The following is a 14,629-nucleotide window of genomic DNA, read 5'->3' as shown; positions in this document are numbered from 1 at the left end:
GTCACAAATTTAATTAACTAATTATTTTTTTAACAAGCATGGAAGAATGTCCTCAGAATGGTGGCCGAAACATAAATAAGAATGTTTAGCATATCTAGCATGTAAATACCTTGCAATGCCTGCTACAAAAGTCCCATGAGAACACCTGCTCTCACTTTCTGGTGACATTGTAAATAAGAAATGGACAGCATGATCTCCCGTAAATGTAAACAAACTTGTTTGTCTTAGCGATTGGCTGAACAAGAGGTAGGACTGAGTGGATTTGTAGGCTCTAAAGTTTTACATTGTTTTGTTTTTGAGTTTTTTATGTAACAACAACAAAAAATTCTACATTTGTAAGTTGCACTTTCATTATAAAGAGATTGCACTACAGTACTTATATGAGGTGAATTGAAAAATACTCTATCATTTTTACAGTGCAAATATTTGTAATAAAAATAATAATATAAAGCGAGCACTATACATTTTGTAATCTGTGTAAGTTATTGAAATCAATACATTTGAAAATATAGAAAAACATCCACAAATATTTAATAAATTTCAGTTGGTATCCTATTGTTTAACAGTTTGATTAAAACTGTGATTAATCGTGATTCATTTTTTAATCATGATTCATTTTTTTTAGTTAATCATGTGAATTAATGGCAATTAATTAAGAACCAGATATTAAGGGGGGTCAGCCAGCTTTTACAATTGACAGCCCTAATTGTGGTATCTCAAATGTAACAATGATTTAATGGCAACAATAAGTCTATGATTTATATTCTGACAGTGTCAATTTAAGATTTTCTAACACCTAAAATGTGTTAAACTTGTCTTTAATTGCTTATATTTTGAAAGGAGGTTGTTTCACTTTTTGCAAATTCAGCAAAATGGCTAAAATTATTTTAATGGGGGGGGGTAAAAGAATGTGGTAGCAGGGGAAGATTCAGAGCCATCCTACGCTAATGAAATAATACACTGTGATTTGAACAGTCAGTGAAGCTGTGGCATCTGCAGAACTCTTTCCGCTTCCGTATGCTTCAGATAAATTCTGAAGGCAGAATTCCTGTGAGTAAACAAATTCAATCCACTTCATCTTGATCCAGAAATAATTAAAAAGATCTTAATCAGCAAAAGTATGAAGTTTGGAGAATTTTTTGTCACTGCAGAAAATTTATTACTCAAGGAGATGAGTACTAGTTGTTAGCCTTGTAGGACCAGATTTTCAAGAGCCCAGTACATGAGTCACAGTGGGAGCTATGTCCATATTGCAAGCTAGGGGTGTGACTCCCCGACTTGTGTGCAGATACCCATGGTAGCTCAATGGGTGCTAGCATGAGTATAAACAGTAGTGTAGCTGCAGTAGCATGGGCAGTGACAACGGAGACATGGTTTGTGCTAAGCACAGCTAAGCTATGCCTCTGCTGCCACTGCCTGTGCTACCACAGCTATAGTACTATTTATACTCACACCAACTCTCTTCGAGCTACCGCAAGTATGTGTACACAAGCAGGGGAATCACGCTCATATTGTAGACATAGCCTTAGTGGCAAGATTTTCCAAGAAAGTTACGCTGGTAGGGAAACTGGAAATCTAGCTACTTATTTTGGTGTCTGAATGGTACCTGAGGCTGAACTTTTCAGAAAATCTGTCTCTGATTAGGGATGCACAACTCTTTAAAAAACTAACCTCTAGTGGATTCTTTAATTTTCAAATGGAGTTTCTTCCTTTGGAATCCTGGCTAACACAAAGAATGTTATGTTTGAAGGCTGAGAAAACCAGTGGTTTCCTCTCGTTAACATTTGTCTTTTGGCTAGCAAAATCTGATATTATGAATGAGTATGAATGATAATTTGCAGAAGTACCTACTGACTAAACCAGGAGCCTAAATCACATAGGCACTTTTGAAAATTCTGTTCCCTGACGTACATTAGCGGGGTTCTATGACATAGCTTTGTTTCTGCCAGTGCCATCCGAACTGTTTTTTTCACGATCACAAACTTTTGGCAATGTATTGTCAGAAACACTCTAAAATACAGTGCCATGTCATAAGCTTTATCATTTTTACAGTAGCTCAGCTTATAAATAAATATTAGATTGTAAAGATTTAGCAATTAAGTAGAGTATATGTAAATTTTTTAGTTTTCAAAGTATTATTATTCAGAACTTTGCATGATATTTTGTAGAGATTTAGACAATACCACAGTCGCTGTAACAAAGGAGTTTACAGTCTCAGACTGACATAGAATATGAAGAAAAACTAAGCAGATATGGAAAGAAAAGTTGAGTAATAACATAAATAAAAACTGTGCTTCTTTATATGATTAGCTCCTTTGTATAGCATGAGGTTTTATTCTTTGACGTAGAAGGGCCACAGTAAGATGCCTAAGATCCATCTTGTCAGAAGATAGTTAAAATGCACTCATTCCTTTACTATTATTTCAGGGCAAATCCTCGCAATTTTAATTTTGACAATGTGGGAAATGCCATGTTGGCACTATTTGAAGTTCTTTCATTAAAAGGCTGGGTGGAAGTCAGAGATGTCATCATTCATCGCGTGGGGCCGGTAAGCAAGCATATCAAATCCTGTTAACGCTTCAAAAGCTGCTGAATTTGTTTTGATGAATAATCATATTTTTTGTATGTGCAGATCCATGGAATCTATATTCATGTCTTTGTGTTCCTGGGCTGCATGATTGGATTGACCCTTTTTGTTGGAGTTGTCATTGCTAATTTCAATGAAAATAAGGTAATAATTCAGTTATTTTATCTCACATGCGAATAGTTTCATACTTTGTTAGCTCTAAACATCATATGACAAATTGTGCAATATGAGATAATAAGATGTGCTGTTGCTATTATAAGTAAGTTACAATTCAAGAAGCAACCTCATTATTGCCTTCGGATCATATTACCTGAAGAGAGATATAGGACCAAATTCAGAAATGAAGTGGGCAGCTGCAGGTGTACTGTAGTACAAATTTAGGCATGGTCTCAATTTAATCCATAAGCAATGAACAAAGAGAACTGTTCTTTGAGTTCCTCGCTTGACAAAAATGGTGGTGAGGTGGAAAGCTCCTGAGACACAGATCTAGAGTCTGTGACATGGTTGTTTTTAAATTTCACTAAGCTTTTGTCTTTATTTTACTACCTTTTTATTTTTTCTGTAATGAAGTCTCTCCAATAATTCACTAGTTTTTATTAATCTTTTTATTATGTAATCCCTTTAAATTTAATATTTCCTGTGTTGTATGATTTTTGGCCTAACAGTAAGAATTAATACGTGTTATAATAATCAGTCTCTTTAACTGTATAACATTTTAGGGTGTATCTTCCCAGGGCATATCTTTGGGACACAATTCCATAAAGAGATTATGTCCACCTCAGAGGGAGCTTTTCTGATCTTATTAGTAGGACAGCCACCTGTTTGTTTGACTCACTGTTCCACGTCTAGACATTCCAAGACACGCCATGAGGATGGTACCACTTCTCACACAGCTTTGTATGGTTAAGTGCATACTGGGCAAAGTTTCTATTTGTCTGGGAGAGCAATCTGGGACATTTGCCTTTAAAAGTTCTCTGTTGCTTTTCCAGCTCCAAACCCTTAGTATGAGATTTTATAGCTCTCTGATGTTGTAAGGACCTTATTATGTTTTAAGATAATTTTAAATAGTGTAGTTTGTACTATGCTATCAAAATGCTTGTGTGTGTGGTCTTTATTACTACCTACCCTGAAGTCATATCTGCATATCTTATGCTTTATGGAAAATGTTGTAGCATAGCATATGTTTATTTTATTTAAATTATACTACAAGCATAGGAAGTGTGTCTGTAGTGCTTTTGTAGAAGGCTGGTTCCCTGATAAGCTAAAGCAGTGCTGAAAAGCTAATACCTTGCTGCAGGGTTTTTTACAGCAAAGTCCAGACAGAATCGACCGCTGTTTAAAACAGTGCTTCCCACCAAATGGTGTTCAGTCAAATGGAAGACCTCCTGTAAATTTCCCTACCCCCACTGGGCTGCTGATACAAAGAGCAACAACTGAGCTTGCTGAGTTGAGTCCCAGAAACTCACAACTAGTGCATTTGGAAATCTTCTTGAGTGCGGGGCTGATGCTCTGACCCTTTTACCCAAATACTATGTTATTCAAGGAGAGTTTGGGAATGTAAGTTTATTTCAAGCCCTGAGGCAAGCTGTTGTTTTCATATGCACAACATTTAAATGTTTAAGATTTTATATGACAAAAGCTTCTTGTTTTTCTTTGTTAAGGGTACAGCTTTACTGACTGTAGATCAGAGACGGTGGGAAGATCTAAAGAGCAGACTGAAGATAGCGCAACCTCTTCATCTCCCACCTCGTCCGGGTATAAAAGATATTCTGATGTTATTCATGTTGAGCCCTAGTGTTCATAATTCCCCAGGAGTCTAAGATTCAAATTAAAATTGTAATCGTTAGGCCACTAGGAGGTTGTGCATAAGTTAATGTGGAAACAGGCTCCAACTACAGATCTCTGCATAAGGCTATTAAAATCAACCCAAAAAAGGTTGTGCTTCAATGGTTTTAGGATAAACCTTAATGAAAAAATGAATTTTAAATGAAATATATTTGCACTTGCCTGTTAATTATATGAATTGAATGTATTATGTTGACAGCAATTGAATGATGCACTTGCTTTACCCCTACCAAAGCCTTCATGCAACATTGGTGTTCAGTATTTAAAATTACATGTTCAGAAGTACTATTTGATATGTGAAACTGTAGCAGAAACTTAGAAATGAATTTCAAAACCAGGCAGGGATTAGGTTACCATTAACAAACAAGAAAAATATGTTAAGAAACAGGGAGAAAAAAAATACCACTGTGTGCAATTTAATTCTTCTTGTTTAACTCCTTTTTCAGATAATGATGGCTTTAGAGCCAAAATGTATGATATAACGCAGCATCCGTTTTTTAAGAGGACCATTGCTGTGCTTGTTCTGGCCCAGTCTGTCTTGCTTTCAGTGAAGGTATTTTTGTTTCTTATTGCGTCTTGTAACAGTGGTGGAACGAATGAGCTCAACCCTTTTAAAAAAGTGAACTGTACATAAGGCCATAGCTAACAATGAACTGCTGGAAATATAATATTTCTAAATACAGTGGGCCAGATACTCAGCTGGTGTAAATCAGTACAGCTCCATTAAAGTCTCTGGAGCTGCACCAGTTTATACCAATTAACAATCTGGCCCACTATTTTTAATTTCTCATTTAACGCTAAATCCATATAAAAGGAAAGATGCACCCACCTGCCATTCCTGCCTGAATGTGTTGTTCACTGTAAAAACAGAATCTATGGCAACAATACACACTGAAATAAAAATTAAAAAGTAGTAAATAGATTTTTATATCTGTTTTATGATCTACTATCTTTGTTCCATTTCAGTGGGATGTCGAAGATCCAGTGACTGTTCCTTTAGCAACAATGTCTGTTGTTTTCACCTTCATTTTTGTCCTAGAGGTACAGTAATATATTTAGTTGTTTCTCCAGAGTCAGACTAGTTTTGTATATTTTATTTTGGTTCTGGGGTTACTGTCCAAGTTTTAATTTCAGGCTACATATCCATGGGGCAACTCAGTGCTTGAGTATGTATTGCAGAAATGAGTGTTTTACTTGTTGTGGGGCTAGAGGCCCAAAATGCTGACTTGTGTATCCTTTTCAGTCCATGTATCTGCAACACAGATAATTTCATCCTGGATATATATAGCATGGTATTTCCGTAAATTTCTAAAGCAGAGTTGCAAAGGGTGTTCTGTTCAGTGAGCCAGCACAAGGTCTCGCTACCTGGGAAGTCCTGCTTAAAACATACACCTTGTGTCTGATCCTTCCTTTCATTCTCAGTATGTTTAAATATGACACCATGAGAAAACAGAAGGGAAAAGGACTGTTAATCATAGAAAGCACATATATTTCTAAGCATCTCTGTGCGTGTATCCATCTCCTTTCCCTCGGTCATTTAAAAAGCAAAAGCAACAGAATTACAGGTATTATGTAGATACGAGCTTAGAAAAGTAAAGGTTATATAACAGGTGTATAAAGGGGGAAGACTATGACAAACATAACTATTGGTGTATAATTTCCTTTATCATGATTCTCTTCTCCCATCTTAAAAGACAATATTCAGTACAAGCAGTGAAAAGAAGGTGGTTGGTTTTCCTTAATTAGCAGCCTGGAAAACATGCAACCAAAATCAGCTCTGTGAGCATAATTAACCTGTGGAACTCATTTCAACATGATAGGAATGAGTCTGAGAGCTTAGTAGGGTTCAGAAAAAAATTAGATATTTATATAGGTAATAACATAGATAGCTACACTGGATAAGGTGAAAAATGACAAGGGATATAAATCCTCATCTTTCAGATTGTAAGCCAATCACAAATTTATGGGAGTTATGAATAAATTTCCCCTTATGGTTCACTTATTCCATAATTCCACTACAAGATTTTTTGCACTTTCCTCTGAAACATCTGGTACTGGCCACTATCCCAGACAGGATAGTGGACTAGATGGATCACTGGTCTAATCCAATTTGACAGTTCCTATGCTCCTATGATAGGTTTTCCCAGCAATGATGGATAAACAATGAAGTGGCTACCTTGTAGCAGTCCTACATATATCATATGTTGCCTATGCCTTCTCTGCCCAAGAGGAGTCAGTGCCTCTAGAAGAGTGAGCAGATATGGAGAGGTTTGATTTGTAGGATACATGGCCAGTTTTTAATTCAACGAGTAAGGATTGCTTTAGAAATCCCTACTCTCTTGTTCTGCCTGGGAAAACAAACAATTTCCAAACATTTCAAAAGGGTTTTGTTTCAACATACAAAAATGACATTTTCAGTGTACAAGATTTATGGGGAAAGGAAATCAAAGTAGATGGATTTGTATCAATATTTTATCCCTAATCTAGAAACAACTCTGTCTGGAAACATCTGCCAGTAAGCAGTATAGTAATCAGGGGCAGCTCTAGGCATTTTGCCACCCCAAACACGGCAGGCAGGCTGCCTTCGGCGGCTTGCCTGTGGAGGGTCCTCTGGTCCCTCCGCAGGCATGCCTGCAGGAGGTCCTCAGAAGCTGAGGGACCAGCGGACCCTCCGCAGGCAAGCCGCTGAAGGCAGCCTGCCTGCCTCCCTCATGACGATCAGCAGAGCACCCCCCGTGGCTTGCCACCCCAAGCACGCATTTGGCGTGCTGGGGCCTGGAGCTGCCCCTGCTAGTAATCAGAGAACTTATCTCCTCTGTGTGCCTAAGAAAGGAGATGGCAACTAAAAAGGCCCGCTTTGCTAGTCATCAAATAAAGAGGCTCAAAGTAAAGCCTTAGCAGCCTTTACATTTTAGCTGATTTATAGAATTGAACATAATATCCTTTCTGTAGTGTTTTTTTTACCATTCTACAGAATCCTCCATAAAGTTATGAGTCTCTCATTATAATGTCAACAGTTGCCACACCACAATCTGATACCTTATTTATTTCCTGAGGTAAGTATGGGGAAATATGTTGGTATCTGAGATACCTCTGTGAGGTAACTGCTGATTGAGAAATATTGACTTTAATGGCAATCATTCTACCTGCAGGCCATCTAGAGGGTAAAGGAAAAGTTGGATTCAAGGTAAAATTTCTGTAGTATATGAGATTCAAACAAGTCTAATTCCAGTGCCCTCTACCATGCTAGGACAAACAGAACTTATGACAAGGAAGCTAAAAGAGCCACTAACCAATGTGGGGAAATGAAGGCCCTTCCTCAACAGGGGGTCCAGAATCATGCCCATTGAGGAGAGTTCAGACTGACAGTGAGGGTGCTGCACAAGGAAAGAGAAAATTCTGTAAAGGTCCAGAGTAGACTGCATCTTAATGAAAAAGTGATCTAGATACGTATATAAATTAAAAATCTTTTAGACAAAAGCATACTGGCAGGATCTAAACTGTAGATGCAGCTTTCTCTCCTGGATTAGAAAGTTAACAGGTAAAAATAAAATGTTCCTTTGTTTCCAAACTGAAGAAAACTCTTGATGCCTTATCAAGGTCCTTCTTGAAAAGTTTAGAGCCCTTGTGCCCACAAGCATCTCCTGAGTCCACTCAAAAATTCCAGTTCATTTGTGTCATGCATATCCCCAACCTACTAGATACATCCCCACTAGCCTAGCAGCCAGATAAATGCAGCTTGCTGCCAAGTCCTTGGTGCCTGTCCTGGTTAATCATGGCGAAGTCTGAACCCTGGTAGACACAGAATCTGAGTAGGGTCAGGTCTAACTGCATAGCTCTGGTAAAGAATGCAGTGAACCAGTCCAAAGACCACTGATGAGAGCTCAAAGCTCTGTAAGAAAAGAATCACTCTTCCTATTGCAAACATCAATATGAGTGGCCACAGAAGTATATGGCCAGGCAAGTGAAGAGTGTGTCAAATTTGAGCCTAAACCAGTGTCACCTTAAATACAATTTAGCCTTTGGGAATTTAACAAATATTGTTAAATGTTAGTATTGAAACCTTGGATATAAAACCAGAGAGGTTAGTGTCTAATTATTATTTCTTTTATATGATATGCTTTAGTAACATTCAAACCATTAATATGCATAGCTAAGAACTGACTGTGTGCAACGCTAAACCTTCTTCTGTAGCCATTCTGCATGGATCACATGGCTTGTATGACTGCTAAATACTATTATCTTTTCTAAACAGAGCCTATTCTTAAACATCCTGCCTGTGGCATCACTAACTTTCTAAGAAAAAACGAGGAGTCCTTGTTGCACCTTAGAGACTAAAATTTATTTGGGGAAAAGCTTATGCCTAAATAAATGTGTTAGACTCTAAGGTGCCACAAGGACTCCTTGTTGTTTTTGCTCATACAGACTAACACGGCTACCACTCTGAAACCTGTTTCTAAGAACAGTCAGCCCTTTCAGTCTCTGTTCATTAGGAGCACTGTGAAACCCACTGCAATCTACTGACCCACACTATTTTCTCTTCCAATCTTATGCTTCCTGTGCTCATGTATGCTGTGGAGCATGGATGGAGTTCACCAGAAGTAAAAAATACTTTTGCAACAGGAAAAAGAAGGTTGCTTTTAAATTAATTTGCAATCATGAGACATATAAGACAGTTATAACCTTGCCTTTAAGTATATTTGTGCGGAATTGGCATTAATATATACTTCAGTCACTTCATACACCCATACACACACATGTAATTTTTTAGTTATGCATCATCAGCTTAATCATTTTCTACCTTCATACTAACCCTTTGTTTAACTATTAAAACTCCTACTCATTTAAAACCAATCTACAAGTAGAACACTACCAAAACATTTTAGGGACCAAATGTTCTTATAGTGAAAAATAACCTTTTGCTAAGAATTTGCACTAGCAAGACTATCTTTATTGTTCTCTAGGTCACTATGAAGATTATTGCCATGTCACCTGCTGGCTTCTGGCAAAGCAGAAGAAATCGATATGACCTTTTAGTGACCTCCCTTGGTGTTATATGGGTGATACTTCACTTTGCCTTACTAGTAAGATCAACAGTTACAACTCCAATGATCATTTATTGGTTTTATTGGTTAATCACCAAGAGTTTTACTGCTGTCCCTGATTCAAATAAGGACAATTGCCAACCCCAGGGTGTTTACAAACTAAAAATAAGACCCAAATAAAACAAGGTGCCCTGGGAATCAAGAAGAAGGTAACAACTTGTGGAGTTGGTGAACTAGATTTTTCTTACATCCTATAGTGCTGAGGTGGAGAAGGTATTGGACTGATATAGGTCTGTGAGTCTTGTGGAGGAAGTGAGTCCTTAGGAGGGATTAGAATGAGGAGAGGGAAGAAATGTGGTGTCCTAGGTTTGGAAGATCTTGCCAGGATCAGTTTCATTGGGGAGTGAGAAAGGAAGAAAGGCTGGAGGGAATAATCCAGGTAGGAGTTATAGTAAAAAAAAATAAGGCAGAGGTTCTAAACTGATGAACAGCGCAAAGCATATCAGTGAATCCAGTCCATCCGTTTTTGTTACAGAACAACATTTAGTCCAGGGAAGCAGAAGATTTATCTGTCCAGGGAAGAGGTCAGCAGCACCCTCCCTCTCAAGTTTTTAAAAAAGGGAGGGAGTGTACACCCTCATTTGTGGGAACATGAGCTCTCCCACCTTATCACTGGAGAGGAGAGGTGGCTTCAATCTACAATCCTCAGTTGTGACTGTCACCTCTCTACATTATTGAGAGCCTTCCCTCTGGTCTATCTCAAACACTCTTTGTGGGGGCAGAACTACCTTGTGTGCTGTCCCTTTGTCCCTAGCATCCTCAATTTGCCCCCTGCTGCTGAGTAGCTTGGCAGGCCTGTGGAGTTTCTGCAAGCCAGCAGCTGCCTAGACTTATAGGGCTGGGAGGCTGTTGGACATAATTAGAGCCCAGCTAAGAGAACTGTGAGGGTTTTGTTGATTTATTGTGTTGGGAAGTTTGGCTAGTGCTTTTGAAGTGGCACAGCTTTTTCTGTTAGTTTATTATTGTTCAGCATTTGTTGTTGAAATATTACTTTTTTAAAAATGCTGATTGCACTGTATAATTCACAGAGAGATTCATGCAGAAAAAACTGATCATTTGAGAGATCACTGTGGGACACTGTATATGAAGTCTCTTGTGTTTAAATTTCAGAACGCATACACATATATGATGGGTGCATGTGTAATTGTCTTCAGGTTCTTCTCAATTTGTGGGAAACATGTAAGTACAAATCAGGAATTACAGTCAATACAATGTTTATGCATAGATTAAAAGATTTATCACTTTGCTTTTCTATAGCACACTCCATAGGTCTCCATTTTATGTACTGTTCCTATAAGTCTCTATTTTATATGTTTCAATTAAAATATCAGGGTTTTAAGTGTATTACATTGTGACATTCCCCTCTGGTGTTATCCGGATTGGTGATCTACTAGGTCACTCAAATCCTTGACTCTGGGAGCCAGCTCTACCCTGCACAGCTGTGAGAACCCCCACTCCTGGGCTGTTCATGCACAGCTTCTGGCATGTAAGCTGCTTCTTGGATTGTGCAGCCGAATTACCCTAGACAATATCTCTGGTCCCAGGCACAACCCTAGGAACTTCCATCTTGCAGTGTCCAGTTATGACTGCTGGATGCTGCAAGCTTATATGAGTTTGTCAATTTAACAAAGAAATTTATATGTACCAGGCTTGTTATCCCAAAGAGAGTCTCTGACACACTTCAAACCAAACACACTGCTTCAGGTAGAATAAACAAACAGATTTATGAACTACAGAGATATATTCTAAGTGATTATAAGTCAAAACATAATAAGTTGGATTTGGTCTAATGAAATAAAAGCAAAACGCATTCTAAGCTGATCTTAATACTTTCAGTGCCCTTACAAACTTAGATGCTTCTCACCACAGGCTGGCTGGTTGCTCTTCAGCCAGGTTCTCCCCTTTGATCAGCACTTCAGTTGCTTGGTGGTGGTAGTGTCTGTAGATGTAGGTGGAAGAGAGAGGAAGAGCATGGCAAACATCTCTCCCTTTGATATGTTATTTCTTCCCTTTTGGCTTTGTCCGCCCCGCCAGAGTCAGGTGAGCATTACTTCATCGTTGTTCCAAACTGACCAAAGGAAGTGGGGGTGACTCACTCGAGAGCCCAACAGATTATTTTGTTGCTGTCTAGGTCAGCATCCTTTGTTCCTGTGAGGCTGGGCTGGGTTTGTCCCATACATGCCCTGATGAGGAGTGAACTGCCCCTCTGTTCTTGGAGAGTTTTTGCCTGGGCTTGCTTTAAGCCATGAGGATACATTTTCAGTCTCCTAACTGTCTACAGAAAATTATAACCTAGAACATGACTGTAACAATTACTAAAACATCACTATAATAACCATGCTCAGTGCATCATAAGCCTTTCAAAGACATCAGACATGACAAACTTTGCATTAGATGCCACACAGTCATTTTATAAAGATGAGTTTGAGGGTGTACGGTGTTCCTCCAAGGTACAAAGCATCACATGCATATCAGAAATAAATTATGGTTATTGGAAATTTTGCCATCAAAAAGATAACCAAGACACAACATCATTTAAAATTATTGCCATCGAAAGCACTGAATATATATTGTGCCCTTTTCGGTATTTGTAACCATTGCTTTTTCAATGTGCTCTGCAATGTGTGTGTGTTACTTTTATTTTCTTTTATTTATTTTCTCCACAAGAAAGCAGGGTATGGGGTGATGTGTTCATCTGGTTGTGCTGCTGTCCACATGCAGAAGCTCCATCCTGCACAGTGCAGGTGTTAGCACAGTGCTAGCGTTAACTTGCGTGTTATATTTTATCTAAATAAGGGATTCGTGGTCAGTAAAATAAAGATCTTGGGCCAAATTCTCAGATTCATTTGTATAAATTAAGAGTAGTTCCACTGAAGTTACTTTCAATTACCTGGTATGTAGATTTACACCAGTGTAACAGACAGCAAGTATAACTGACAGCTACCTATGCAGAGAACAAATGTATTTCTTTAGTAAGTTGTAATACTGTGCATTCTGTTGCGGCAAAGCTTCTCCAAACATTTTCTATGACGTAAGACATATTAGAGTAACTGCAATCAAGGAAATGAATTCTCTGTTAGGACTAAAGGGTTAAGAATAGGTAAGTCACAGAGCCTGTTCAGCAAAGAAAAAAGCTGCCTCCATCTAACCACACAGAGCATGGAGAGCCATGGAAGTCAAGTGAAAAACTCTTGCTTCTCTTATGCAACCAGATCTGGTCATTTCCATCAAAGCTTTTTGAAGGATTATAGATTTTTTCAAGCCCTTAACCTAGTTATTTATGCTTTCATGTTAAGAGCTTTATTAGTCCCGTTAAGTTATGGCTATGATGTAGTGTGATGGAAAAAGGCTTAGCATGATTTGTCAGATATGTCATGATTCTGATGAAAATTGTTTCACCTCCCCTGTAAATAAAGACGCATTCCTGCAGTGTCCAAATATTTTTGAACCTAAAGTAATAATTCTGCCACGATGCTAAAAATATCATACAGCTTCCATTTTCTGTACATTTTGCTGTATTATGTCTCTTTGTCTCTGCTTAGACACTACAGGCTGACTTGTGTAAGAAATTAAAATAGTTTAATCAATCTGTGCTGATTGTTATGTCATAGTCTCTCGGGGGGGGGCTAAAGCTTGCCCTTGTAGATAGATGAGTTTCTTTAAATCTCCAGTGAAATCCTGTACTGATTACCATAAACCAGTGGTTCTCAACCAGGGATACAAGTACCCCTGGCAGTATGCAGAGGTCTTCCGGTGATACATCAACTCATCTAGATAGTTGCCTAGTTTTACAACAGGTTCCATAAAAAGCACTAGCAAAATCAGTAAAAACTAAAATTTCATACACACAATGATTTGTTTACACTGTTCTATATACTATACACTGAAATGCAAGTACATAATTATATTCCGATTAATTTATTTTATAATTATATGGTAACATGAGAAAGTAAGCAGTTTTTCAGTAATAGTGTGGCTGTGACACTTCTATATTTTTATGTCTGATTTTGTAAGCGAGTAGTTTTTAAGTGAGATGAAACTTCGGATACTCCAGACAAATCAGACTCCTGAAAGGAGTGCAGTAGTCTGGAAAGATTGAGATCCACTGCCATAAACCCTGGAACAAGAGACCAAGTGTTGTTCCAAACTAAGACTCACAATATAGTATTTCAGTGAGCTACCACTAAACTACTGGATTAGCACCCAGTTAAAAGAATAATCATTACAAGATTTAAAGTTACAAATGTGTTAAAGTCTCCTTTATTTCTGTTATTGAATAGTATCATGAATTGTGTTTCCTCTCTGCCTTTCCAGGTGACACTGAAAATGCTGCTGCTGACTGTGGTTGTCAGCATGTATAAGAGTTTCTTCATCATTGTGGGAATGTTCTTACTGCTTCTTTGTTATGCTTTTGCTGGAGTAGTTTTATTTGGCACAGTGAAATATGGAGAGAACATTAACAGGTACAATGTTTGCTCCCTTTGTGGAAGGTTTTTAACAGCCAAATAAAATATTCCCATTTACTGAGCAAAAATTTTCATTTGATTTTATGTCAGCAATCAAGAGCCAGATCTCTAGGTCAAGCTGAGCGGCACTCAGTTGACAATGTATGATAGAAGGCTCTAATCCACCTTTCCGTTCCCGAAATCCTGGGACTAAACAGACATCCAATGTAATATAGAGAAGACTAATGGCTGCTCTTCATTGTGCTAGCTAGAACAATGTCAAAGGGACTGTTCCATTGCCCCAGGTTGCTGGAACACTGTGCTACACCTGCACCTGCTCACACCCTTGGTTCATCCAGAAATGGTCTCTACACCTCGAATGCAGTGAGAGTGAGCCAGCTACATTGGCTTTATGCCACCTGGGAATTATCCTACATAGCCCAATGACAGCTTTCATCCCCTTTGCACCACAGAAGAGGCACATATAGGGTGAAGGCCTGGGGAAGGATATGGCCCCGAATGAGCTTTTATTACTTGATAAGATAATAGCCAAATTTTTCAGAACTGGGTGGCTAGAGTCCAGCTTCTAAATCCCTATTAAATTAATGGCATACATTATTCAGTGAATATGTTTGCAGATTATTCTA

At 38.3% G+C, this 14,629-nt stretch overlaps 1 protein-coding gene across 1 annotated transcript in view; it reads left to right on the top strand.

Annotated features, from left to right (window-relative positions):
• The window catches only part of NALCN (sodium leak channel, non-selective), a 335,712-nt gene that overhangs the window by 306,397 nt on the left and 14,686 nt on the right, over window positions 1-14,629 (top strand). Inside the window, 8 exon segments of the mRNA XM_030568085.1 lie at window positions 2,428-2,548; window positions 2,633-2,731; window positions 4,249-4,342; window positions 4,879-4,985; window positions 5,399-5,473; window positions 9,397-9,516; window positions 10,648-10,716; window positions 13,852-14,000. Of these exon segments, the coding sequence (XP_030423945.1) occupies window positions 2,428-2,548; window positions 2,633-2,731; window positions 4,249-4,342; window positions 4,879-4,985; window positions 5,399-5,473; window positions 9,397-9,516; window positions 10,648-10,716; window positions 13,852-14,000 (834 nt within the window).

The sequence above is a fragment of the Gopherus evgoodei genome, chromosome 1, assembly GCF_007399415.2.
Source record: "Gopherus evgoodei ecotype Sinaloan lineage chromosome 1, rGopEvg1_v1.p, whole genome shotgun sequence".
NCBI classification, from domain to species: domain Eukaryota; kingdom Metazoa; phylum Chordata; order Testudines; family Testudinidae; genus Gopherus; species Gopherus evgoodei.
Note: the sequence above shows the minus strand (reverse complement) of the source record. Positions and strands in the feature narration are given on the sequence as shown.